Raw genomic sequence first — 26,028 nt, forward strand, 5'->3', positions numbered from 1 at the left:
ACTCATAAGATTAAATGAGGTTACTCATAGATTAAATGACATTACTAGTATGAATTAATTGGGTTACCTCATATGATGAAAATGGGGTTACTCATATAATAAAATGGGGCATATTTTTGTAAACAATTGAGATTACTTGATCAAATAGGATCATTGTATGATTAAATAAGGTTAATATTGCTAACTAATGAGGTTACTCATATGAAAACACGAGGTTACTTTTGTGAACAAATGAGGTTACACATTTGAATAAATGAGGTTACTAATCAGTTTACTTTTATGAATGAATTATGTTACTCGCTTGAATAAATGTGGTTACTTTTGTCAACCTTTGGGGTTACTCGTATGATTAAATCAGGTTACTTGTATAATTAATTGTGGTTACTAGTATGATTAAGTGGAGTTACTGATATGATTAAGTGGGGTTACTAATATGAATAAATGAAGTTTCTTTTATTATTAAATGGGGTTACTCATAAGTTTAAACGATGTTAAATAAGAGTACTTGTATTGATGAAGCAAGGTTACTCTACACTAATAAACTAACAATTCCTCATTAATTTCCACAACAAAGTCCAACAAGTGCAGACTTGCAGTGAGTAGTGTACCATAACATTTCAACAAACACCAAAAAAAAATCCCATTTTCTCTCTCCACTACATCGTCAACCACTCAATCCCCCATTAATGTATTTTATTTGAAAAATATGGATGAAATCTATACAAAACTAGAGTCAACAAACATCAAATATCCATTAAGCGTGGAGACCGAAAACAAATTGAATTATGTTGTGTTCATTGCGATCATAATGGTTCAAATACTTGTGATGCTTTAGTCATGATGCTCGGTGGTGATCTCGTGTCATTTTCATCATCTTCTCCTATAATTGTGAGTTTATGCACCGTGTTGGATATGTGCAGCTTGCAGGCGACTCGCACCGAGTTGAACTCGGGGTTAATTGAGAATATTGAAGGAAGTGATGGAAGGAGGAGAGAGAAGTGTATCTTGTGGTGGAAATTCAGCAAAGGAGATTGAGGAGAGAGAAAGATTAGGGAGATTGAAGGTTTGGAGGGTATAATACTGTGTGAAAGAAAATTAGAGGAAGGAGGAGGATGGGTTGGTGAGAACTGAGAAGCGCGTTCATAAAAGCAAAATTCAGTCCACTTTCGTATGGGCTACATATATGTCATGTTTCAGCGCTGGGTTTATTATTTCAAATTGGACTGGGACGGCCACACGTGAAATTTTCGGTATAGCCGGCCGTATATAAAAATTTGTAATATTCTAAGTTCTAACCTAGCCTACATAATATAGGTTATTTTAAAATTAGGTTATTTCTGGTTATTTTGAGATTGAAAAAGTCAACCTAATAAATCTAAATCCATTTTCTTTTTCAGATCGGGTTAGGTCGATCCATTTTCTTTTTCAGATCGAAAATCTCAATCCAAATTCAGAATTTTCAAATTAGTGATCGGGTGATCAGGTTGGGCAGTTTTTGCCGGTCCTAGTATCTCTATTCTATAAGGCAACACATGGGGGACACCAAAAAAAAAAAAGGGAAAAAAAGAAAAAAAATAGAGGATAACTAACTGTTTCATTTGAATGAAAAAAGGGGGAAATTAGGAAATTTAAAATATCAGTTTTTTGATAAAATAAATTGTAAAGACAATTATTCTACCTAATTAATTTTATTTTCTACTTCGTTTGTTATCACACGTTATCTGCGTGCATGTAAGACTAGTAATTATACAATTACAACACCCTCACGAGCAAAATCCTCCAGCACCTCTAGAACCTCTCATACGCAAATTCGTCACTCACGAGTCAAAAAAAATAAAAAATCGTCACTCATATGCAAATTCCAAAGCTCGAATTGCAGAAGCTCGAATTACAGAAGCTCGTTCCAGGTTGTTGTTTCATTCCTTAGATGAATCTACTTGTTATGTTGCGGATTTTGGTGTGGAATTGCGATTTTTAAGATCTACTTCATGTGATTATTCATGCGATTGGTTTTATGCGGTTGTTATTGTTTGTTTCATGAATTCAAATTATATGTTATTTCATGTTTTTAGGGATGGATAATTTACATGTAATAAACTTATGATTCGAATGAATTTCTGGTATAACTTGTTGATTCATCTTTGTTTCATGGAACTAAATGATAAGAAAATTTATGTTACAATTTGTAGATGCGCATATTTGTGTTCACTTGTTCTTGTTTAATTTCATCAGATCAATTTTTCAAGTGTTGTGGCTGGAAATTAGGGATGAATAATGCGACTCCACATAGTGTTCAATGCTGAAACAATGATCAATATTAGGATGATCAGCATCAAATATCAATGCTATTATAAGTTAGCTGAGATTTTGAGCAACTTGTGCTTCTAAACTTCACGTCCCCTAACCGAGCCTATTTGGGAACCATTTCATGAAATTAGTTTTAGGCAACCACTGGTTTGGGGATTATCTTTTGCACCCTGTTTTAGGAAGTTGTTCTGAAAATTGAAAATAAATAAATGCAATGTAGTTAGCTTATGATGAGAACACCACTCCACGTTGCTAGACCTTTTCGAAAATTGTCACTGCCTCGGCTCTCAGAGCCTCACACCTATCCCCATTCCTACTTAAGACCACTCCACGCTGAAATGTATTGTCTAATCTGAAGAGATTTGTTGTTAAGTCATTGTCTTTGTCATTTCCCTAGACTGAATGGAGGGTCTAGAATGGGTTAAGGTTGAAAAACTTACCCTTTATTGTTTTGGTCATTGGTGGAGCTTTTCACCATATGGATGCTTTCATTTCCATCTTCTTCCTTTTTCTTTTTCTCCTTTTCGTGGGAGACTAGGGCTTAGTGAGATCTGGGGCTAACGGCTAAGACATTGGCTTTTTTGATAGTGACAAAGTTGTGTCAATAATTTGAGCCCTGAGGCTCATGACTGGCAGAGTTGGGGTGGTTGACAGGAGTCACCTAATTGGATCCAAACCTTTGCTTAGCCAAACTTTTTGCTTGTGTGGACTAGCTGCAGTTGGTCTAAATTTGATGTGTAGCTAGGACTTGAGTCTAGAAAGCAATGTGATAGCGTGACAAGTGACATTGTCCTTGATGTCAATCTGACTCAATTCTCTTTGTTTTTGGGTCTTGGGATCAAGAAATCATTGTGTCCAGGCTTCATGCTGGTTAAAGTGTTGAGTGGGGCTAAAAATTGTTTTTTTTCTACCTTACCTGTAACCTAAGAAATGTAAAATCTTTTAATAACTGCTTGTAATAGAAAAGCTCTTTTGTCTATTGTGAATGACTTTGTTTGATGCTCTTTATCGTAATAAGTAATAATTGCCTGGTTATCTTACTCTATTTTTCAATTGTTCTTGTTCGGAATGTGACTTGATCCAATTATCTGTATCCATCTAACATGATTTGCATTCTACAAGATACAGTAACCCATGGGAGTTAGGAAAACCTATAACACCTCAACAACCACCCAGTTTGTCGCTTAATTTGCATCCTTACTGTAATTAGTCAACCAAGAGGTTTTTCTTTCTCTCTTTTAGGATCATATAATTAGCAGAGTTTGTCCACTAAAACTATGTGGACCTTGAAATTCTAGGGATTCTCTATCCTTCTATTTGTAGGCTTCAATAGGTTCAAGATCGATTTTCATCCCTCTTATCTCCTTGTTAGATCAAGTATTGTTCTTCATATTATAGTAGTTTGTTGATTAAGCTATTGATATCTGTTAAAGCTATATTTCAAATTGATCACACTGTTTGATTTTGTATATTGAGATTTTTTTTGTCACTTCTCATTTTCTTCTTTATTGATCAGTATTTTGATTTCTGTTTCAAGCCTGTCATTCTTACAGGATCCTTTTCTTTTTTGGGAGGGGGAAGTTTGTTGGAAATGAATACGGTATAAGTAGATTCAACAACTTTGAATTACCCATTCAATTGTGCTACATTTTGCTTCTCATTCAATATATTTGTTCTCCAAGTTTGCTTTTGCATCAATGGGTTATTGTCATTTCAGTCACATTCGGTTGATCCAATCCGAAATTTCGGATATCCGATTCGGCTGAATTTTTCAGATAATTTGGATCGGATATCCAGAGAAAAATCATATATCCAGACTTAATTTTTTTGATTCCCTTTCTGCAATTTTGGTTTTAGAATTCCCCCACACGGTTGTATTGTCATTTCCTACATCCCCTTGGGACTTGAATTCCCCAACTTAGGGTCTTGACATTTTAATCTCATTACGACCTACATGCACCCACAATCTGATTTCAGCCAAACTCCCAGCTACAACACCACCCCTCTACTGCCACTAGCAGACCGCCGCTGCCCCACCACTGTTGCCACCACCAGACCCCCAATCCCTCCGCCACTCAACTTCAGCCCCCATCAACAATTTGATCCAATCATTAACCCACTAACCACCAGCAATCAAAACCCCACCACAAGAGACGAGCAACCACCTGCCACACCCATCTTGTCCTCGACTACGCAATCTAGAATAGAAAAAAAATTCCAGATTGAGAAAAAAATCCCGAAATTCAAAATCATATTGGTGCTTAGGACTGGTGAGAGGGAGAAGGAAAAAGAAAACTTTAAGGTACTAAAATTGTTGGTTGCCAGAGATGATAGAACTCAAACAGTATATGCAATTCAGAAGATAGTGAAAGTGCATATTTATTGAGAATGAAGATAGAGAACAATTCATTTTTATTTTTACTTTAGAGGTGAATGGAGGCTGTATTCATTCTTTTTCTTTAATTGAAGATACCAAACAGTATGAAGGTAAATTGGTTTTGATTCCCCACTCAAACCAAACATTTTTGTTAAGTTTCTTTCCTTGTTTCCTTTCCCCTTAGTTCCTTTTCTTGAAGATACCAACAATATGAAGGTCAACTTCCATGGAACTGTTTTCTCAAGAAAATAAGAAATCTTGAACAAAACAAGTTTAGAGATATGATGTGTACCTTTTTGTGAAAGACCATTAACTTTATGGGAGGTAGAAATTTTATTGATGTTTTTTTTATTAATTGTTTATACTTATTATCATGCCTGAACATGTCAATAGCACACGGTGCTCATTATTTTGAGTTTTTGCTTCTTCTCAGAGAAAGAGGATGAAAGTTAACATTCTACAATGGCATGCCGTAGCTTCATGGACCTGGGATGCCCAGGACGAAACATGCGGAATATGCAGAATGGCATTTGATGGTTGTTGCCCAGATTGCAAATTACCTGGTGATGACTGCCCATTAAGTATGTGACGCTTTCTAGTTCTTTTTGTTTTGGTAAATATAAAAGAGATTTGATTTCTTGGGTTTATATATTGAGCATGGTTGTTGGTGCAAGTATATTAAGCATGCGATATGCTAAGTTGATATATTAAGTATACTTGTTTGTGTTGTAGACTAGTTGAGGAGTTAATTATTTTCTGAAATTAAGATGTGATGTCTTTTCGCTAGGCAGGTAGTGAAAGTGGGCAATTTACTGCTCAACAGAGATGAAATAGTCATTATTGACCAAAATTTTCACCTATAGGTTGTGGTACACTATCTATTGAGTCAAATATAATTAAAAATCTCTTTCCAGAGCAGGCATTCTAAAGGGTTATAACTTAAATGGACTCTTTTCAAATCCTAGGGTCAGTGTTCATTCTTTTCAGACTCATACCATGCCTTGTCATAGGACAAAAGCCTCATGGGTCAAGAGTTTAGGCTATGCTTACTATTGACTAATGTCGATCGTGCATCTTGCTGCAGTGTTGAGATTTCATCTTCTATGGTGATGGCTTCTTATAGTTACCATCAATGTTTAGTGATCTAATGTTTTCCTTCTAGACCGTTGATGATGTTTCTCATTTCAATTACCCCAATGGCCAACGCGACTGGTAGTCATTATCTTCAAAGCACTAGTTTAGATTTGGGGGGTGGGGGATCCCAAGGTTTCTGAATCATATGGCTTGATATCTAAATACATCCCAGTGGGACAAATAGCTTTTCCAAGATGAGAATCAAGGTTCTTTTTTCATTGCTGGCGTTTTTGTAGGTGTGATGGTCAATTGGTCAACTCTATATCGTAACTAGGAGATTCGCTAATTGAGATACACGTAGGATCTAACACACGAGATCTTAGTTTTAAAAGACGTGAGGCACACCAAGGCGCAAAACGCAAGGCGAAGGGAGGCGCGAGGCGAAGGCGTACGCCTCTTGTGGGCGAGGCGCACTTCTAACGCCAAAAACCTTTAAAATCAATTAGAGAATAATTTTAAACCGAAAAAAATATAAGCTGCCGTAATTAATAATTATAAGCTATAAACTCTTTGTAAAACCAGGTACTGTAAATTTATGGTTGCTGACTTGCTGTAATTTTAGTTTACCCATGATTTTTACTGTGTATTCTTAATTTTTACGAAAGAAACAGAACAATCTGATGAGAGGTATCTTTGAGAAGAACTGGGGAGGCCTTATCAAGAAGTACAATAGCAGAAGAAGAAAGTAGAGAAGGGAAAAGAAATAACTGAGAAAAGTGAAAAGCAAAAAAAAAACTGAGAAAAGAGAGAAAGAAGAAAAAAGAACAAAGAAAGGTAGAAACTAAAAAGAGAAAGCACGTGACTACTAAAATATGAAGCAGGAAGCAGTCATCATTTTTTAAAAAAGAAAAAGAAAGGGGAGTGGGGTCCTAGTGTCTTACAGCTCATAACAAATAATGAGAAAAGGGCATGATGAGGGAGAAAGCTAGTAAAGGGTCCTCCTAGGCCCCTTCTACTAGCTTTAATCCCCCACCCCTCTATGCTCTCAAATTCGTGATCACAGTACACCGGGCAATTTTTACACAGCTTTCAAGTCGAACAGGTCGTCCTACAAAGCTCTTTAATCCTAAAACTTGTCTTGCTCTTCACATTGACTCAATAGAGAGGAAAATGACAACTATTCTAGGGTTTTTGGACTTCCTTGACATACATGAATCCACTTATGATCAACTAACTCTAGAATTTCTGAGTTCGTTAAACACAAGTAAGAGGATAAGGACTGTAGTGCTGTGACTATACAATGTCGACTTTTCAATACCGTTAGAACATTGTCCTTCAATGAAATATGTGATGCATTTGGGATGGATTCTGGTGCTTCATGCTACGAGCCCTTAGGGGAGATTTGGGAGGGTAAGAGCAGCAGGCGTGGTAGGCCAAAATAACTGATGGCAACATGCAGTTTAGGACGAATCCGTCCAAAGCCTCAGAAATCATTTATCCCGCTATTCGTTTTTTTCGTAGAATGTTGGTTTACACCATATTTCCTAAACAAGAGGTTGGATAATTGTGGCGGAATAACTTTTGGTTCTTTGGTTGTTGGCCACTATGGGGCCTACTTTGGAGTCCAAATTAATTTTTACCTATCTCTTCCTTCATCGATTGAAGGAAACTCGGGTTGGTATCATAGTATCCGGGGAGATTATTTGTGGTGGAATGATCACTCTGATAGCGACGTATCTAAACTTGGCATAAGACCTAGCATGCTTGGAATCAAGTGCGCCTTCAGCTGGTGAGTCCAACTTACTGGATGTTCCACCTTTGCAGGAGATGAAATTTCTGCGTGGTTATGAGTCTCATTGCATTTGGCTTGTGCGTTGCAAACCTTGTTGTTATGCTACTGGTGAGTTCATTTGGAGCCCAGCGACTAATTATTAACTGATGGTGAGTTCTTCCTACTCACATATCAAGAGCCGACCGTTGCACTCCCGAGAGTGAGGTGGATGGTTCTTCTGCCTTGTAGTCCTTCGATATGGCCTCCATCATGGCTACCATAACCACTAAAGTGGACAATCACTAGGTAACAGATACTCTTCGGGGTATTCAGACCGACCCCGACCATGTGGTAGAGCTTCGATCTTTGACTATTCACCAAAAATGGATCATACTCTCCCAAAATCATAGACTCCATAAAGTATAGTTTTCATAACTCGAAATGGTCCCGACCACTTGAATTTTAATTTTACGGGGGAAGAGTTTTAGCCTTGAGTTAAACAACAAGACCTTGTCTCCAACTTGGAATTCTCGTTGTTGAATCCTATGATCATGCCACTTCTTTGTTTGCTCCTTATGCAATCTTGAACTTTCATATGCCTCAAATGAAAGCTCTCATTTCGAGCTTTTCTCGCCAAATTGAGATTTGTGTTTAGCTTTTTTTTTTTTTTTGCCCACCAAGCTTTATGCGGGGAAGAGCTTTAGCCTTGAGTTAAACAACAAGACCTTGTCTCCAACTTGGGATTCTCGTTGTTGAATCCGGTGATCATGCCACTTTTTTGTTTGCTCCTTGTACAATCTTGAACTTTCAAATGCCTCAAATGGGAGCTCCTCAGCTTCTCATTTCGAGCTTTTCCCGCCAAATTGAGATCCGTGTTTAGCTTTTTTTTTTTGCCCACCAAACTTTATGCTCGAGCTCAATTAACAAATGACAAACTTTTCCGTACTCTAGGTGGTAGGAATGGTATCGAGAGGTGTCTTGAAAATTGTGCGAAGTGCCCAAAGAGCATCATCAAGCTTTAAAGATCAATTTCCTTGTCTTATTTACCACTCTCGTAATGACATTGTTTACCTCATGGTTGGAAATTTCAACTTGACCTTGGATTTGGGGATGATAGAAATTTCAAGAGCGTCTCTAATTACTTCTTGGCGAAGTGTGAACCGCCATCACTAATAAAAACTTGGGGCACTCCAAACCAAATGATTTTTTTTCAGAAGTTTGGTAACAACTTTGTGGTTATTTGAAGGGGACGCGATGGCTTCAACCCACTTACATAATCAACCGCCATAAGTATGTACATTTTGCCAAAGGATGGAACAAAAGGACCTATAAAATCCACTCCAAATACATCTCATTTCTTTTAGTGATTCCACCACTTCTTTGAAATCTACCACAGATTAAAACAAATTATCGAGCATCTTTTTGCACGGAAGGCCGAAACATACTACTTTGGAATACTTTAGCAACAATTGTGCTTGCTCTATCATGCCCTCCACAAGCCAAAGTATGACAATGATTCAACACCGAAGTTATCTTTTTTATCAACTTGAAGCCATTTGAGGAGATATTAAGACTCTTGATATTGGGATTCAAATACTCCATCATTCCCACATTAATTATGTTGCATCTATGCAGCGCTCAGTTGACACGATGACCTTTGAATATGAGTCTTTCTAGTACAGCAATGTTCCATAATTATTATGAATATCTTCGAGCTTGGAATATCTCACAAGGATGGGCACACATCTCACAAGAATGGACGTACACCCGTACACCGCTCTAGTGATTATCCGATGCACGAAGTTGCTCGAGACCCTTGAGTCTCCTTTTCTCCCTTCTTCTTACATGCTCTAACATTACACATTGAGGACACTTGCTTCTAGCTTGGGAAAGGGATATACTTCATTATTTGTACATATTAGATCTTGTTTTCCGGGCTTTGGCAAAATTTGCCAAATACTTGTGTCGATACGACACGACACCGACACCGACACAAGTACGATATATGGGGGCGGATACGTTAAGTTGCACTCGGGTACGGTTAGATCTAGCAAGGGAGAAATAGACGAAAAGAGAAAAGGGCATCACCTAATTCAGTGTACTTCACATTAATTTTTGAGAATTAGGGTTTAATTGTAAACCCTAAATCAGTTATAACTAATGTCAAAATATATGGAATCTCTTCACAGTTGGGGCTTTTGCTCGGGAACTTTCGTCGTCTTCCATGGTGTGAGTTTCTCAATAGGGAGGACTAAAGAAAGATGAAAACTGAAAAGCTCTTTTTCTAACTTCGAGGGGGGGGGGGGTGTGCCGCTTAGGAAAGAGAGGGAGTAAAAGCATGAGAATTATTTTTAGTAATTAAAGGAAGGAGAGATGAATTGCTTTCTTTCTCTCACTACTTTTTGGTTAATGAAATGACATGGGAGCTCGGTAGAGTTGGAGGGGCATCATTTATGGTATCTTTTTATGCCATTTTCAGTTTATTTTACCTTTTCCACTAAGCAAAGTTTGTCTAACCTTTTAATATGTTGTTAGCAACAAAAAAATATCCGTACCCGTGTCCAAATTTCGGACGGTCCTGATTTTTCGGAAGTGTCATAGCTGAAACTCGGATCCATACCCGTACCTATACCCAACACTCCTAGCCGAGCCAGGTAACATAGCATATTAGTCATTTTAGGCATATTATTAGGATTATTTTCATTCAACTTTTGTATAGAGTTTCATGTTTAGGATGCATTTTAAAGATAACTTTCACAATTAGTTGCATTCGTTCATGCATGCATTTAGGAGTAGTCTCTCGTTGATGATAGTAAATTATGCATGTGCTGATGTGCTTTTGAATAAATAAAATAAAAAACAAAATTCTACGAAAATTCTTCAAAAGTCATCATTCATTTTACTTCCAGTGAGCCTGAACTCAACTTCACACCTCTGGGATCTCTGCTATTTAAGCCTTTTATGAACCATCTTGGCCTGCCTTAGTCAAAATCGGCCCCAAAGACTTGAAAATCACCATTAAGAGGAGAAATTATATCAAAATAACACAATGGTTCCATAACTACTCAAGTTATGGTCAAATTAACCTAAAATGCACTAAAGTCAAAATATATGTTAAAATAAGACTTAAATGCTACTAAAATGAAGACTAAAACACACTTATCAGGACCTTAAAGAGTAGCATATTGATAAATGATTGGAGACCGATTTCTCTCAAGTTAATGGCTGCACTTTTCTGCCCCATCCAGGTAGTGTGCTTGTATTACATAGGTCACTTGTCACTACATGATGTTTTCCTTTAATGATATGCTGAAGCGTTAATCAGACTACAAGGGTATTTATGTAGAAAGATGAATACAGTATAGATTTGAGGCGATGGTAGCACAATGTTGGGAAGAGTGAATTGTACAAGTACAATACATATATAGATGAATAGATGATATCCATTGGTAGAGGAACCATTATTGTATCGGCGAGGATAATGTCCTTGACCAACGTCTCCTCTGGAGGAAATCAGTTCCTGAGCTCTAGCGCAGCCTGCCATTATCATTAGGGAGAGAGAGCTCTGAGTAGGAATCTGAGCCCATATCAGCCGCAATTTTTTTTAAAGTTTTCACTGAGAAGCCCATTGGATCACTTCCCTTGTTTGTGGTTTGGCACTCAAAGTCCAAACACATAGGAAAGCTTATAGGGAATATGAGAAGAGAATCAAGCGTTTGTAAAAAGACTTAAATTCTTCCGAACCTGCCAGTAAGTGGCTTTGCCTTAATAAAGAGCTAGATTATCTTTCTTGTTATGAAAGCAAACAAGGGAATAGGCTCTGTAATCCAGCTGTACATCTTTTACATTTTATGAATTCTGGTTGAGTATTTATGGTAAATAAGTGTAGAGAATATGTTGTGTAATCTTTTGTGGATCTTAGAGGACGAGTGAAGTGTCCTACTGAGAGGCATAGATAATTTGGAGGAAGCTATGAACCTTCTCTAGAGTATTCCATACTGTTTTGAACACATAATTGGAGGATGTAAGTTGATAAATCCAGCAGTTAAATGTGTCCCTCCCGTTTAATTTGATGATAAAATTCTTGGATCCCACTTGGGATGCTTGCCTCTTACATCTTATGCTCTAATGCTTTCTTCACATTTCTTATCTTATTTACTTCCACGGTTCTTTTATTATTGCAACATTTCACTTATTTAGAAGTTTCATATTAATTGCAACATTACTAAATTTAATTATGTTTTTTCTCTATCTCTCTCCTTATCACATGGGTTCCTTTTTTCATCTCTCTCATCTCATTAAAAATGTGCAACTCCTTACATGTTGCAATTATTGAAGAATGGAGGAAGTATAGAAGAAAAAAAATTGCTTCGTTTTCATTGGTTCACTACTTCATAGCTCCTCAGTTCTCTAGTCCTTTCATTATTCTGCTCTTTCTTTTCTCAATGTTTGCTTAGTTTCCAATTGCTAGCTTGTCATTGGATGCTTCTCGATTAAACAGGGAAAAGATCAAAGGAATAGACTTTTAATATCATTTTTTTTCTTTTTCCTTTTTTGTTCTAGCATGTGTGTTTATATCTCATAATTGTACATGTATCATGAGTTCAGGTCGATACTGATGTTATCTTCTGCTACAGTTTGGGGGCAATGCAACCATGCTTTCCATCTACACTGCATCTTGAAGTGGGTGAATTCACAAACCTCTCAAGCTCATTGTCCTATGTGCCGTCGAGAATGGCATTTCAAGGACTAAAACCCATGTTCACCAAATCTCTTGTCAACTAGCTGCGAAATTGGCATATTATGTCTAAATCATGGTACAACTCTCATTCTTCCTTCCATGGCGATATCATTTTTCAAGTCAAATGCCTGACGATATCATTTATGAATCATCTATGTGATTATGTGGTTAGTTTACAGCTCACAAAAATTGCTACAGCTTGTTACTCCAAAACTTCCTTGGAAGTTGAAGTTATGAGATGTTCAATTGTTGTTAGATGATCAAGTTTACAGGTCATCATTTTGTTTTGTATAGATTTTAAATAATTTAGGTGCTAATTGATTGACAATGATAGAAATTTGAAATATGATTCACGAGGAAACAAGTGGGCATAATGGAGAGTGACCTGCCAATACTAGCTATATTTGCCACTAATCGTCAAAAATTTGGAGTGAAGTCTCTTTCAATCCAACGAGACAAAGGAAGTGGACCTGTAATTGCTATGGTGCCATTATTCTATTAGTGTTGGATATTTTTTTGGGTTTTCCTTTCTCTTTCTGTCTTCCTGGCATTTGGTACGGGGAAAGAATTTCGGATTAGTAAGTGTTAGATTTTTTTTTTTGGGATAAAGATCACGTCATTGCATAATTGCATATCTTTGGTAGTGGATGATGAATCTGATTTATAGGTGTAAGAGATATTCTTGTTTGTTGATCTTTGTTTTTGCTCATACATTTAGAGCAGGGAATTCGAATGGTGAAATAGTAGTCGTATACGAACGGTGCATTTGAGTGAGGGAATTTGGAGAAGCCGAAGGCAACGATGGTGAGGTATACATTTTCATTAATGGGGATATGAATGATAAGTAGGATGAGAGAGAATTGAAGGGATCTATTTTGTTTTTTTATTTGAAAAATAAAAATAAATGAGTACTAAAGTTCTAATATTGGAAAGATTTGGTTGGAAATACAAGTCCATATTTTGGTTTTCCTCTCATCCCTTTCCCATGCACCATCATCATGTTTTGTATAATAAGTTTGTCTTAGAGATGATAAGACAACCCTCTAACTAGGACCATGGAGAATTTAATGGTCCATAATGAGTTTGGAACTTAAAAAGTATGTTCGAAATCATTTTAATCCACTAGATTAAATAGATCTGGATAGATATATGATTATATACCATAGAATCATCCCTCACTTATAAAGAGAAACTACTTAGTTCCATTGGAAATAAGGGAGCATGACTAGTTTCATTACCTCTTATATGTACCAATGCTTTTAGGTAGGATAAAACTCTTGTCCACTTTGAGAGTGACAAAGCAGAACTCAAAAGAGAGAGTGGACAAAATGGTCCCGATCTTAGTTTGGAACTCCAAAATACTCATCTTATACTTTGTCTCTTTTTTTGGGTACAAAACCTATACCGTACAAATGAGCAATGAAATACTTTTGATTGTATGGTACATTCGAGTGTATAATATGAACTACGCTTTATATTTTGCTTATTCTTTTGATGTCGACGAATAGATGACATGGGGGTGGGGTTATCACTTTCATATTAACGCTAATTCCTCCTATTAGTTTTATCTTTCGATGGAGCAAACTATTGGAGAATGAAGGAGTATAAGTCAAGGTAAGGCCTCAAATATACTAATGGCTCTTTTGATAGGTGGGTAATAAAGGCTAGTAACAGTATTGAATTCTAGTCTAAATTTGTAAGAGTTTCTTATGTTATATATTCATGGCAAGGAAACTTCATCTCCAAGTCATGTGATTTTTATTCATAAATTTCTATTATCGCTCAATAAAACTTTTCCAAGTGATTATGAATGGACGGACGGTGATGAATTTTGAGGATGAAGTTTTTTTGAAATAAAATAGGATTACCATGGATATTAACATATAAATTTCATTTACTAACTTACTATAAAATGTAACACAATGACCATCATTTATAACCATCAATAAAACGAATTGTAAAATTTATTGTTGATTATTGCAGTTTGTTTGAAGATCCTTTGAAATACTCACGTGAGCTATCATATTGCAAAAGAAAAAGTAAATAACCATTTTATAAATTTGAGTAAATACTTTTTTATTCTTAACTAGTTGTTGGGTATGTGTAATGCGCCTGGTAATTTAATAAACTATATCATTTCAAAATACACTATATTATTTCAACATTAAATATAAATGAACGAAAAAATTGAAAGACAGTACAAACTTGAACAAGAGAAAATGAAGAAGTCATGAGGGAGAAAATGAAGAACTTATGAGAGAGAAAATGAAGATGTTAATTTATGAGAGAGAAAATGCAGAAGTTATAAGAAAACGAAAGGAGAGAGAAGTTATCAAAGGAGAGAGAAAGAGAGAGAAGTTATCAGAGAAGAGAGAAGAAAGAGCGGAAGACGGTACGCGAGAAAAATTTAGAGTTGTAATTATTACAACTCACGTGAGATGGATCGGGTGCACACTAAGTTAGTGTGCACGAGGTTCATATTTATTTTGGGCTTGTTAAGTACCGCCATACTTTTACCAAGCATTGCTCGTCCACTTCCCTTCCTTCATACTCACTTAGGGAGCATTTGGTATGATGAACGAAAACTAAATGGAAAGGATTTGGATAAGGATGGGAAATGAAAATAATAATTGTTATCTTTAATAGTTTGGTATCCTAGTGGAGTGAAAACAATTGAGAGGTTTATGATTAAGGAAAGGTAATTTGTTTCTACTAGTTTGATAAGGGTAACAACCTAGGGGGTTATGTTTCTCTTCGGAAACGGTATTTGTTACTTAACATTTTTTTTTTGATCAGTAAGGCTCAATTTCTCATTAATCAAAAGAGTGTTACAGCTCATCAGGCTATTAGCCTACACATGTCCATCAGAATTGGCCAAGTATCCAACAAACTATACACTTGTCTGCTTCCATATTACAAATTCAGAATTTCGAAAATATCCATGACTTGCTATAAGATCTGCCACTGTGATGGACCTTTGAGTTTTATGAGAAATTGAGAGGTTGAGTCCTCTAGAAGAGGCGGATCTGATGAAATTCAACATCAGCGATAAGTTTGGTGGGCTTCCTGAGGTAGAAGAACACCATTTAACTGCCATAAGAGATTTTGATAGGAGTTCAGTGGGTTGATGTTTATACTGCTCACAGTTGAGGGAGATTTGAGCTGCTCTGTGGATCGCTATTACTTCAGCTGAGTTTGAATCCATTGGAGGAATTGGACCCAAGAAGAGGCAAAGAATTTCTTTTTTCCTGTTGAGAAGAGCACCACCAATAACTGATCTATTTTGAGAGGGGATCCATGAAACTTCGACCAACCATTGAAGCTTGGGCCAATTTGAGGGATCCTTGAGGAGAGATAATCTGCGAGAATGATTTGGAGGGGGCCCCTTCCATTGAAGACACTCTGGGTTTCTGATTACTTCCTCAGGAGAATAAGGAAAGGAGTCCTTCCAACCTTTGATCCACCAACACAGACGAAGAAGGATCAAGGTTTGGACCTCATGGGTGGAGCTTGAAGAGTTACCAAAAACCCTAGCATTTCTTTCCTTCCAGAGTGACCAGAGAATCACCTGGAATGATGCAAGCCATACTTTCCGAAAAAATTTGATTTTGCTGGGGTAGTTCCACTGTGCGAGAGCCATTTCAACAGAGCGCGGCCATACCCATGATATTTTCCAGAGAGAACACCATCAATTTCAGATTGATTGGGCGAAGGGGCAGAGGAGAAACAGATGAGAAACATCTTCTGGATTTTCGTGACAAAAGGAGCAGGATACATCCGACATTGGAATGATATTGTGAGTTGCTAGTTTCATTTTTGTGTTGACTCTTTCTAATAATACTAGCCATAAGAAAACCTCAATACGGAAAGGAACTAATCCTTTCCAAAGTTTATGGGAAACATCCCGGAGTAGGCACTCCGAGTTCTTTTGTAACTCCATGTAGACAGATTTAACTGAGTAGGTTCCAGAGTTATTGGGGAGCCATAACCATTGGTCTTTTTTGTCTTTTGAGAGAGAGGTCCCTTGAAGAAGAATGGAGAGATCATTCCATTCAACTTGATCTCTTGGCCTAAAAGCACGCTTCCATGTTATATTCCACTTCCAATTCGAATTTACCCAGGTCCCCATAGAAGCCACAGAGGCTAGGGGAAAAACAGCGATGCGAAAGAGCCTGGGAAATCTATATTTAGCTGCTACTTTAGTGAGCCATGAATCATGCCAAAAAAGAGTGTCTTCTCCATTCCCAATTTTTCGCCTTGAGCCAAATTCCAGTAGATCACGAGCCCCCTGGTGTTTTAAAATGCGATTACAGATTCCTCTCCATGGGCCTCCTTTTGACAGGTGATTTAGGTCACCCATTCTAAAAGATGGAGAGTAGTGATACTTGGCCTGGATAGTTTGACTCCATAACGAGTTGGGCTCAAGGAAAAATCTCCACACCCATTTAAACAAAAGGCCGAGATTTTGGAGGTAAAGATTGCATACATTCAATCCACCCATCATTTTAGGAAGCTGAATACATTCCCATTTTATAAGAGCCAGGGCCTTTTTGTCAAGCCCGCCATTCCACAGAAACCGGCGTTGAATGCCAATTATTTTCTGAATAACCCCTTGAGGAATAGGATAGAGAGACATGAAGTATACTGGGAGGTTTGAGAGAGATGCCCTCAGCAAGGTGAGTCTGCCTCCTATAGAAAGTAGGTTACTCTTCCATCCGGCAAGTTTAAGTTTCATTTTTTCAATCAATAAATCCCATGCCGCCACCCTTGACATGTTCCCTCCAATAGGGAGACCAAGGTAAGTGAGAGGAAATTTTCCAACCTTGCAACCAAGGAGATGAGCAAGTTCCTGCAATTTATCTTCATTTACATTAGCTCCCAGCAACTCAGATTTGTGGAAGTTGATTTGTAGGCCCGAAGCCAGTTGAAATAAGATTAGAACTTTTCTTACGTTATGGAGAGACTGCGGATCCGGAGAAGAGAATAATACTGTGTCATCGGCAAATTGAAGGTGAGAGAGAACCGGGCCATTTTTGCAAACCTCGATCCCAGACCAAAAACCCAACGCTGTTGCTTTTTGATTAAGAGATTCAACACTTCCACCACTAAGATAAATAAGAAAGGAGAGAGGGGATCTCCTTGACGGAGACCTCTTTGAAGCTTGAACGGTTTTGTGGGAGTACCATTCAAAAGAATGGAGGCAGTTGCTGAGGATACACAAGAGGAGATCCATCAAATCCATTGAGAAGGAAAACCCATCTGCTCCAAAATCCAATATAGAAAGGACCAAGAAACACAATCGAAGGCTTTATGAAAGTCCAGTTTTAGAAGGACTGCCGGGAGTTTGGAACTCTTGCACGACTCCAGTAATTCACCTGCAATCAAAACACTATCCAGAATATTTCTTCCTTCAATGAAGGAAGATTGGTGAGGCCCAATTAAGTGATTCATCACTCGTTTGAGCCTATGGGCCAAAATCTTGGCAATAATTTTATAAATACAGCCAACCATACTGATTGGCCTGCATTCTTTGAAACCTCTAGGATTTTCAATTTTTGCAATTAACGCAATAAAGGCTACATTGCTCCCTTTGAAAAGGTTCCCTGTCGACCAGAATTCCTGAATGATAGAATAAACATCTTCCTTAATAATCTCCCAGGAAGATTTGATGAACCTGAAATTAAAGCCATCGGGCCCCGGGGATTTCGATGGATTACATGATGCAACTGCATTATCAATTTCCAGGTTGGAGACTGGTTCAATAAGGTTTGCTGCCTGTTGTTCGGAGAGTTTCATAAAATCCAGCCCCTGAAAAATCGGTCTTTGAAAAGATTCTTCTTTGAACAAGTTAGTGAAATAATCCAATGCAGCCAATCTGATTTCATCTGGAGTCTCCAATTTGGATCCATCAACTTCTAGGGAGGTGATGCTGTTTCTGTTCCTGCGAATAGAGGCTAGAGTGTGAAAGAACTTTGTGTTCTTATCACCATGTTTTAGCCATTGCACTCGGGAGTTCTGAGCCCAAAAGATCTCTTTCTTTTTTAGCCAACTCCAGAGTTCCGTCTGCGCAGAAGATCTTTGCCTTGCCTCTTCTTCATTCAAGGATCGAGAATTGGTCAAGTCATCCCATTCTTGAATTTCCGTTTCAAGAGATGAAATTTTTGTGTCAATGTTGCCAAAGCATTGCAAGTTCCACGTTTTGAGATCAGCCTTAACACTTTTCAATTTTCCCATGATAAACATTCCTCCAGATTTACTCCAGGTGTTTTTGATGGTTTCTAGACAGCCCGGGTGTGAAAGCCACACGTCTTGAAATCGAAAAGGTCTGGGGCCCCAATCGATGTTCATGGTTCTGATTATAAGAGGACAATGATCCGAAATTGTCCTTTTGAGAATTGAAGTGTTAATGAGAGGGAATTTATCAATCCACTCTGCTTGAACAAAGAACCTGTCTAACTTGCTCATAGAGGTTCCTCGAAACCAAGTAAACCATCCTTCAGATGGAGTGATCTCTATACGGTGTAATTCTGTGATAAAGTCATTGAAACGTGCTGAATTTGCAGGGTCAATGAGTTAGCTGCCACGATCTTTTTCAGATAATGTTTCATTAAAGTCTCCGGCTATCAGACAAGGATATTTAGAGGAAGAAAAAAATTCTACAATGTCTCTCCAGGTACCTGCTCTTACCAAGCCATCACAAGAGTTGTACACATTAACAAGAGTACAAGGGAAATCATTTGAGATCAAAATACCTGAGATCGAGATCCAATTGCGGTCTATATGAAAAGACCGCATCTGGAATTGAGAGCTTCTCCATAATGATATTAATCATCCTGAGTTCCCCTCTGAGGGACTCAAGCAGAATTCTACGTCGTCCCAATTCCATAAAGATTTTACCATTTTGGGAGTGAGAGCTTCAAGTTTGGATTCCTGTATAAAAGTAACCCATGGATTATGAGAGTTCAAAAGTTTCCTGAGAGACCTGCGTTTAATCCGTGATCCAACACCTCTAATGTTCCACGACAAAATCATTGGCTTATGTTTATTGAGAGAGAGATGGGATTGTTATTGGGCGGATGAGTCCAAAGCTTGTCGAGTTAAGATGTCCCTGATTTTTCCATGCAGCTCAAACAAGGGCCCATTGAATTTCATGCCCATTTGGAGGCCCAGTTCAATAATTTCAGAGGCTATTGAATCATGAGGTCTCAGTGGAGGGTGATTGAGGGGGGAGATGGTTTCAATCGAAGGTGATGGGGCGCGAAACTTTCCTTTTTTTCTCTGAGCTTTTTTGAGTTTTTTATTCTCATGGTAGGCTTTAAGAGGAGAAGGAATGAAATTTTCAAAACCAGGAGGTATTGAGGGGTCTGATGTAGAGGATGAAGAAGAGTGGTTTTTGGAACTGGGCTTTTTCGGGAGTGGGCTGAATGATTTGGGTATGTTGTAGACTGGGTTCATATAAGAGGGATTTTGAGTTGGATCATCTAAGTTCTTCAAAAGGCTGAAGCTTAGTTTATTTTTGCTACTGGGCTTTGAAGGAAAAGGTGATTTTGGTGGAGATGAGATAATTTTTAAGTTATCCAGAGATGGGAGGGTGGGCTCAGAAGGCCCATTAGAAAATGTAACTATAGGTGGAGAGTTAAGAGGGGATAGTGAGAGGGGGTATTTTGGAGGTTTTTGAAATTTCGGCGGGGAGGAGGTCTTAGCTGTTTGTTTTGGTGTTTCCAATATTATGTTTTTAAGGGAATTTAATGTAGAGTGAGTTTCAAGGTTCATTGGGTTCTCATCCAGTTCATTCAATTCATTCTCTGATGATGAGAAATGATTGACTATTGGACTCCCACCTAGCTGTTCATCTTCCTCAGAGGAAGGGGAATTATCTGATGCATCTTTGTCCCTGTCATGGACCATCTTGGGCTTACTGATTTCAATTGGGATATTTGATTTGAGGCACCCATGCGAAGTGCATTCCTCAGTGACAAATACCTTAAACTTCCTTTCTTCTAAGGTAAATATAAGAGGATTATTAATTTGGAAGAAACAGTCTGTGAAGATCAAAATTCTTGCATAATCCATCCTCGAGTACTCAACTGAAAGCACTCTGCCATATATATTCCCAATTCGAAAAAAGTTTTCGTAGTTCCACGCTGATAGAGGAACACCATAGATAGTAATCCAGGCCTGTCTCCATTGAGTCGTGCAGTCACCATGCACATTTTGAATATTTTTGAACCATCTAAGAAGCCATTGACTTTCCATCATTGCTTCTTTGTCTTCTATTGAGTCGAAGGTAATCAAGTGAGCCATACCTCCAAGGGGTTTGACCCGTAGACAATTCACACCTTCCGCTAGTATATGATCGTGGATGACTTCTGATGTAGAAGAGGAATTAGCAATCCCAATGGCACTTCTATTAAAAAGCTCCTCATTTTCCAAACTCTGCTTTCCTTTTACTGCTAATAACTGCTCACCTTCAAAATCCTCCAAGGTAATCTGATTTCTTGTTTTTTCAGTGTCTTCTCCCAGCAGCTTCGAACTTTCTTCCCGTAGTTTGTTTATCTTTTTTTCAAAGAGTTCAGGTATCGGCTCAAGGATTTGGTTAGGTTGGATAATGTTAGAGGGTGAAGGTTTAGAGATTGGAGGTTTTGGGTGAAGTGTATTTTGGGTGGAGACCTCCTTGTATGAGCGATGATCTCTCATTGATGGTTTTAGGTTTGGTTTCGGATAGGGGAAGGGCTTTGCATAGGAGGGTTGCTTTTTGGTTCCAATGTTGGCTGATGATTGATGAGAGGGGGTGTCAAATTTTGCTGGGTTAACACGAAGCTTGTAATTTCCAATTCTTCTGCCATTTTCATGGTTAATGGCACTAATGAGGGCTTGGGTTGAGTAGAATTTCACAAAAGCGTATCTGTGGTTGCAATTTTTCCTGATTTTTGAAGGTATTACCATGTCTGAGATTTTCCCATGTGGTAGGAAAATGAATTGAATTGTTTGGGGATTAATCTCCAATGGAAGGAAATCAACGAATATTGTTCTTTTTGCAGTGGAGGGTTGGGGTTTGGGTATGTGTTGTTTTCGCCGGATTGTATGCCAGTCTCCATGGTTTCCATTGGTGTTTCTCTCACTCCCTCTCTCCATCTTCTTTCTTCCAATTTTGTTACTTAACATTCATACCAAACAATTAGAAACGAAAACGCTTATTTGAATCCATTTCTTACATCAAGTTTTTCTTCCATATCTCCATCTCTCATCAACCTCCACCGTTAACACCATACTACCGTCACTAACTCCACATCTACCAACCAACCCCCACTACATCATTAGGCAAAGATACCGTCTTGTCGGAAAAAGACTCCTAAGATTAGAGCCCATGGCTAGGACATCTCCACCAGGGTTGAAACGTCTTTCTCAAATGTTTGACAATTCGATAAATTTTTTTTAAAAAAAGATGGTTGGCCTTTGTCGTCCATGTATTACCTCCCAACTTCTCAGTCACCAAATTCTAACAAGGTTGGATAACTTTGGGAAGACAAGCAGACTAAAGAGAGTTAGAAGAGTGAGGACGAGACGATTTCGTCCAAGTTAGGTTAGTGGTTAGAAATCAGTGGCGGATCTTGAAAGATCTACTACAGGGGGCAGATTTTTCCACAATAACATATTATGATGTCGTGTAACTTGTTTTTGTATGTTGGGTTTTGGGCTCTGAATTACGAGGCTTAATTTTTTAAAAAAAATAACCTACGGGGGGCCAGGCCCATGCCTGCCCCAATGAAGTTCCGCCACTGGTTTGAACAATGTCTAGCTTACCACTAAATAAAACCTTTAAATATTGTGAGTTGTGATCTTGATAGACATGATGATTGCCTTGTACATTTTATGTGTTGATTCTTATCGAAACTTATTTTTAAATGTCGTGTTAAACCTGATTAGACTTGATCTGAACTTATTCGACCTGAAACTTTTTTTTAAGGTGAAAAGTTAGAATACTTTGTTCTCATTCATATTCATAGGAATTACGTAACAAAATTTGAGGAAGTATGTTCATTGGAAGTTCCAGATCGGCTATATTCTTGTGCTTCTAATTAATAAGTTACATCCTTTAATCTTTCTTTGCTTTTAAGTTTTATACTATAAAGTGAAAGTAAAAGAATGATAGGAGTATATAAAGGAAATGTGGAGTGAAACTTAAGTTTAAGTTAATTTTGAGGTCTACTTAAAGTGACTTCATGATGCTCGAGTGCAATCTTTTTCAAGGTAAACAACCAAAAAATAGAAAAAAAAGAAAGAATTAAAAAGCTAAGAGAACTTAATTATCCATCTTGCTGAATTACTTGAAGAAATCCATATGATATCACTCAACAGCTTCATACATTGCGAAAACAAAAACACATACTTTTCACACTACATTGAAGATTAAACAAGGTAAATAACTAAATGTTTACATGACAATTGAATTAATCAATCATACTAGAAATTTAAGAAATTGAGCTATCTTCATCACCAAGCTGAACGTATTGAAGGGGTCCTTTCAACATTTTACCTGCTTTAAAACAAAAAATTTCATCTAGTTAGATTAACGCTATGTTCTTTTAAATTGAATTAAGTTAGCCACCCCTAAACAAAAATCACTACAGTTTCGTTTATTATAATTTTTTTTTTCCCTAAAATGGATAAACTTCGCGCATGCTAACTTAACTTTACCAATCAATTTAACTTGACAAGTATAATGAATCACCAAGATTAGAAAAATACATTTTTTCCTACTAATATTACATAAAAATACCAGTTAAAATAGGTGGCATCTATAAAAAGATTATACTACTACAATAACTACATGGGTAGTAATTATTCTATGTAAAGTTGTATTACGTATGGGTAGTACTTGGTCTGGTGGTAAGGAGAGCACCCTTCCAACTTCAAGGTTGGGTTTTCAATCCCCACTAGAGGCACTTTAAAGGTAGGGATTCCCCTTATCCTTCCCCCTCACTCTAAAGTGCATGACCCATTAAGACTAGAACGGGGTTCAGGCCACTTCTTCTTACCGAAAAAAAAAACCGACAACTCGATAGAAAAATATTTTAAAGATTTTGCATGATATCCAACGTATTTAGTGTCGTATTGGGCCAAATTGATAGTGTCTTATTTTCTTCTGAATGTTGGTAGTTAGAGAGAATACTCATGGATAAGTGATGAATCAAATATTTATAAAACAACACTTAATGAATAGAAAAAAAATAATAATAGTGACTCTATTATGAACAAAGATCCTTAATTCTATCATTTATTTCATACAGTTGCACTCTATACAAGTATAGAGTATAAAGTGATGTTAATGCACCTTATTCTCTTTAATAATTGTCTTTTTTGAACTATGTATCTTAGATATTTTTTATTTATTTATTTATTATTATTATTATTATTATTATTATATTTAATTCAACATATATACTCCTCTTTCTAGTTCTAGGTGATGAGCCCACATAGTTAACGTGTTATGCTTTTCTTTATCTTATTGAAAGCCGTGATTTAGAAAACAATATCTAATACACACGTAGTTAATAGTAAGATTAGGTTCATGAAATGTCGGTTTATTGGCAGTAATCTTGAATTATGATGATAAATTGATAACATACGGTTTTTAGATGAAACAACTTAACTTATCTCCCATAAACTCGGTAGTTATCAGTATGCTACTATATTTTCTTAAGAAAAATATAAACTTTACTATTTCGAGTATCAGACAAATATATAAATTCAATTCAAATAATTGTAATATAGACTTACAAATACGGTAGATGATCACTTGGTAATAACCCATATCGCATAGATTATTCCAGGAAGATATCCCAATAACGTCAACACCAAACAGATCCAAAACTCAACCTGTAAATCCGAATTTATAAATTAAATCATGTAAGAAAAACTTCAAATATTCATAATCAACAACCCCTTAAATACCTTAATCGAAATAATCAAATTATTGATTGTCTTCGTAAGTACTCCAATAATTTACTTCCTGATATTTTAATTACTAAATAACTATGTTTGTTTAGTAAAGTAAAAAAAAAACTTTTTTTCAAAAATCATAAAGAAATTATTTAGACCATATAGTTGTAGTTTAACCATACTTTTTGAGTAAGAAATACGTTTTTTTTAAATCCTTTTTCTTAAGAATTATAAGTACCATATTACAATGAAATTTATACTGTAATGATCAAATTTTCTTGATATATAAACATATTTAAACTTACGTTATCTAACTTAAATTAAGTACTCCTTAATATTATAGTAAAAATAAGGTGAAGTGAACATATGGTATCGTAGGCGAAATTTAGTGATGTATACCTTGCAGCCATATTTCAAGAAAACACCAAGAGGAGGCAAAATGATGGCTAGAATGATATCTATGAAAGTTGCTGTCGACATTTTTGTTTTTGTGTTTCTCTCTTTGATTAACAAGATTATGGATGCAGGAGATGATTAAGAAAGAGGGTTTTTTTTTGAGAACAAAGTATTATGAGTATGACAAAGTGATTTCTCATTTATAGAGCCGTTACTATATATAGACACAGAACTTAAATCTATTATGATGCACTACGTGGCAGAGAATCATTTGGCCATCTGTTTTTAACGCGGTTAAGTTTAGTTGGTTGGGTTTAACCGTTACTTTTTGGTTTTTCGGATGTACGCGTTTGGAACTTTGGTTAGTGGTACCTTCTTCCTAGCTCTTAAAAGGTAATTATAGTATACTATTTTGTTTTGTTAACTAAAAACAACAGAAGTGAATCAAGTGATAGTCTAATACTGTTGTTGTTATTTTAATTCAGAAGTTTGAAATTAAAGATTTGTTATTTTGGATTGAGTTAATGGAAATTTAATTTAGTTTAGTTTAAATAAATTTAACTTACAATTTTAATTCAGTTCAGAATGATTATGTTCAGTTCAATTCAGATAAATTAACTTCGTACAAGTTCCTTTTGCTAATTTATAGAATTGGAGATGATATAAGAAGGTTTTTTTTTGATAAGTTAGAAGAAATCCTGTGAGTTGCCCTCACATCATAAGGCCCACACCCAGAGGTCCATTACAAGTCATACTGATACACCCCCAACCCTCCCCCTTAAAATCTCAATTAGGGTAGGAATTGAATCCTGTAATTTGTTAGGGGTGATGAAAAAAGCTCACCATTTGAGCCAACCACAATTCTTCGTACGAAGGTTACTGAAGGATAGTTTTAGACAATTGAGAATTATACAAACAAGGTAAGAATGTGTCTATATTTAACATTAAAATCATTTGTAAGCCATATACATGATACATTTAGTAGAGAGATTAAGAACACTTTATTAATTATTCTGCAAAGAATATTTCAATTTAATGCAAAATTTGTAGTAATATTACTTTAAGAGCAGGTGGAGGAGCAGTAAGTTTACTGTATACCCTACCTCTAAATTATGGTGGAGTTTCAAATTAAATTTGAGTCCAAGCAAATATCCTCTTCTTAGTCCTTGATAATGATATGCCATGTAAAAAGAAAGTTGTCGTTAAATGTTTTAGCCAGCAATGTGAGTATGTGACTGGTGGATCTAGGATTCCCACTCATATTATTCAACTATATATAATGATTAAAAAAAAAGATATTTCAAATATATATATTTAGTGTTAAATAATAATCATTAAAGGTTTCAAGTTATACCATGATGCCACTGCAATTTGATATTAGAGCATATATGTGCGCTTTCCCCACATTATATTATGCTT

The 26,028-nt window shown here is 36.7% G+C and overlaps 2 protein-coding genes across 10 annotated transcripts in view; one reads left to right on the forward strand and one right to left on the reverse strand.

Annotated features, from left to right (window-relative positions):
* Positions 1 to 1,410: 1,410 nt before the first annotated feature.
* LOC104890622 (anaphase-promoting complex subunit 11) overlaps positions 1,411 to 26,028 on the forward strand; it is a 38,708-nt gene continuing 14,090 nt past the window's right edge. For 2 of the 8 annotated variants that reach the window (XR_007273584.2, XR_007273588.2), the window contains exons 1-2: positions 5,118 to 5,265; positions 12,167 to 12,346. Coding sequence is in view for 3 of the 8 variants with exons in the window: in XM_010676174.4 (XP_010674476.1) it covers positions 5,127 to 5,265; positions 12,167 to 12,282 (255 nt within the window). In the remaining 5 variants the exon portion in view is untranslated. The other 6 variants (XM_010676174.4, XM_048643334.2, XM_048643335.2 and 3 more) reach the window with 6 other exon arrangements.
* LOC104890621 (hydrophobic protein RCI2B) lies at positions 22,595 to 24,693 on the reverse strand. 2 transcript variants are annotated; one of them, XM_010676171.4, is made up of 3 exons: positions 24,613 to 24,693; positions 24,052 to 24,150; positions 22,595 to 22,807 (listed from the first exon to the last, which is right to left on the reverse strand). In XM_010676171.4, exons 1-2 carry the CDS (start codon positions 24,691 to 24,693, stop codon positions 24,067 to 24,069), a joined length of 165 nt encoding a protein of 54 aa, XP_010674473.1. In that variant the 3' UTR covers positions 22,595 to 22,807; positions 24,052 to 24,066. The 2 variants fall into 2 exon arrangements, with proteins under 2 accessions (XP_010674473.1, XP_010674472.1); XM_010676170.4 differs by having other exon boundaries at positions 22,595 to 22,810.

Source organism: Beta vulgaris, chromosome 4, assembly GCF_026745355.1.
Source record: "Beta vulgaris subsp. vulgaris cultivar EL10 chromosome 4, EL10.2, whole genome shotgun sequence".
Classification (NCBI taxonomy): Eukaryota; Viridiplantae; Streptophyta; class Magnoliopsida; order Caryophyllales; family Amaranthaceae; genus Beta; species Beta vulgaris.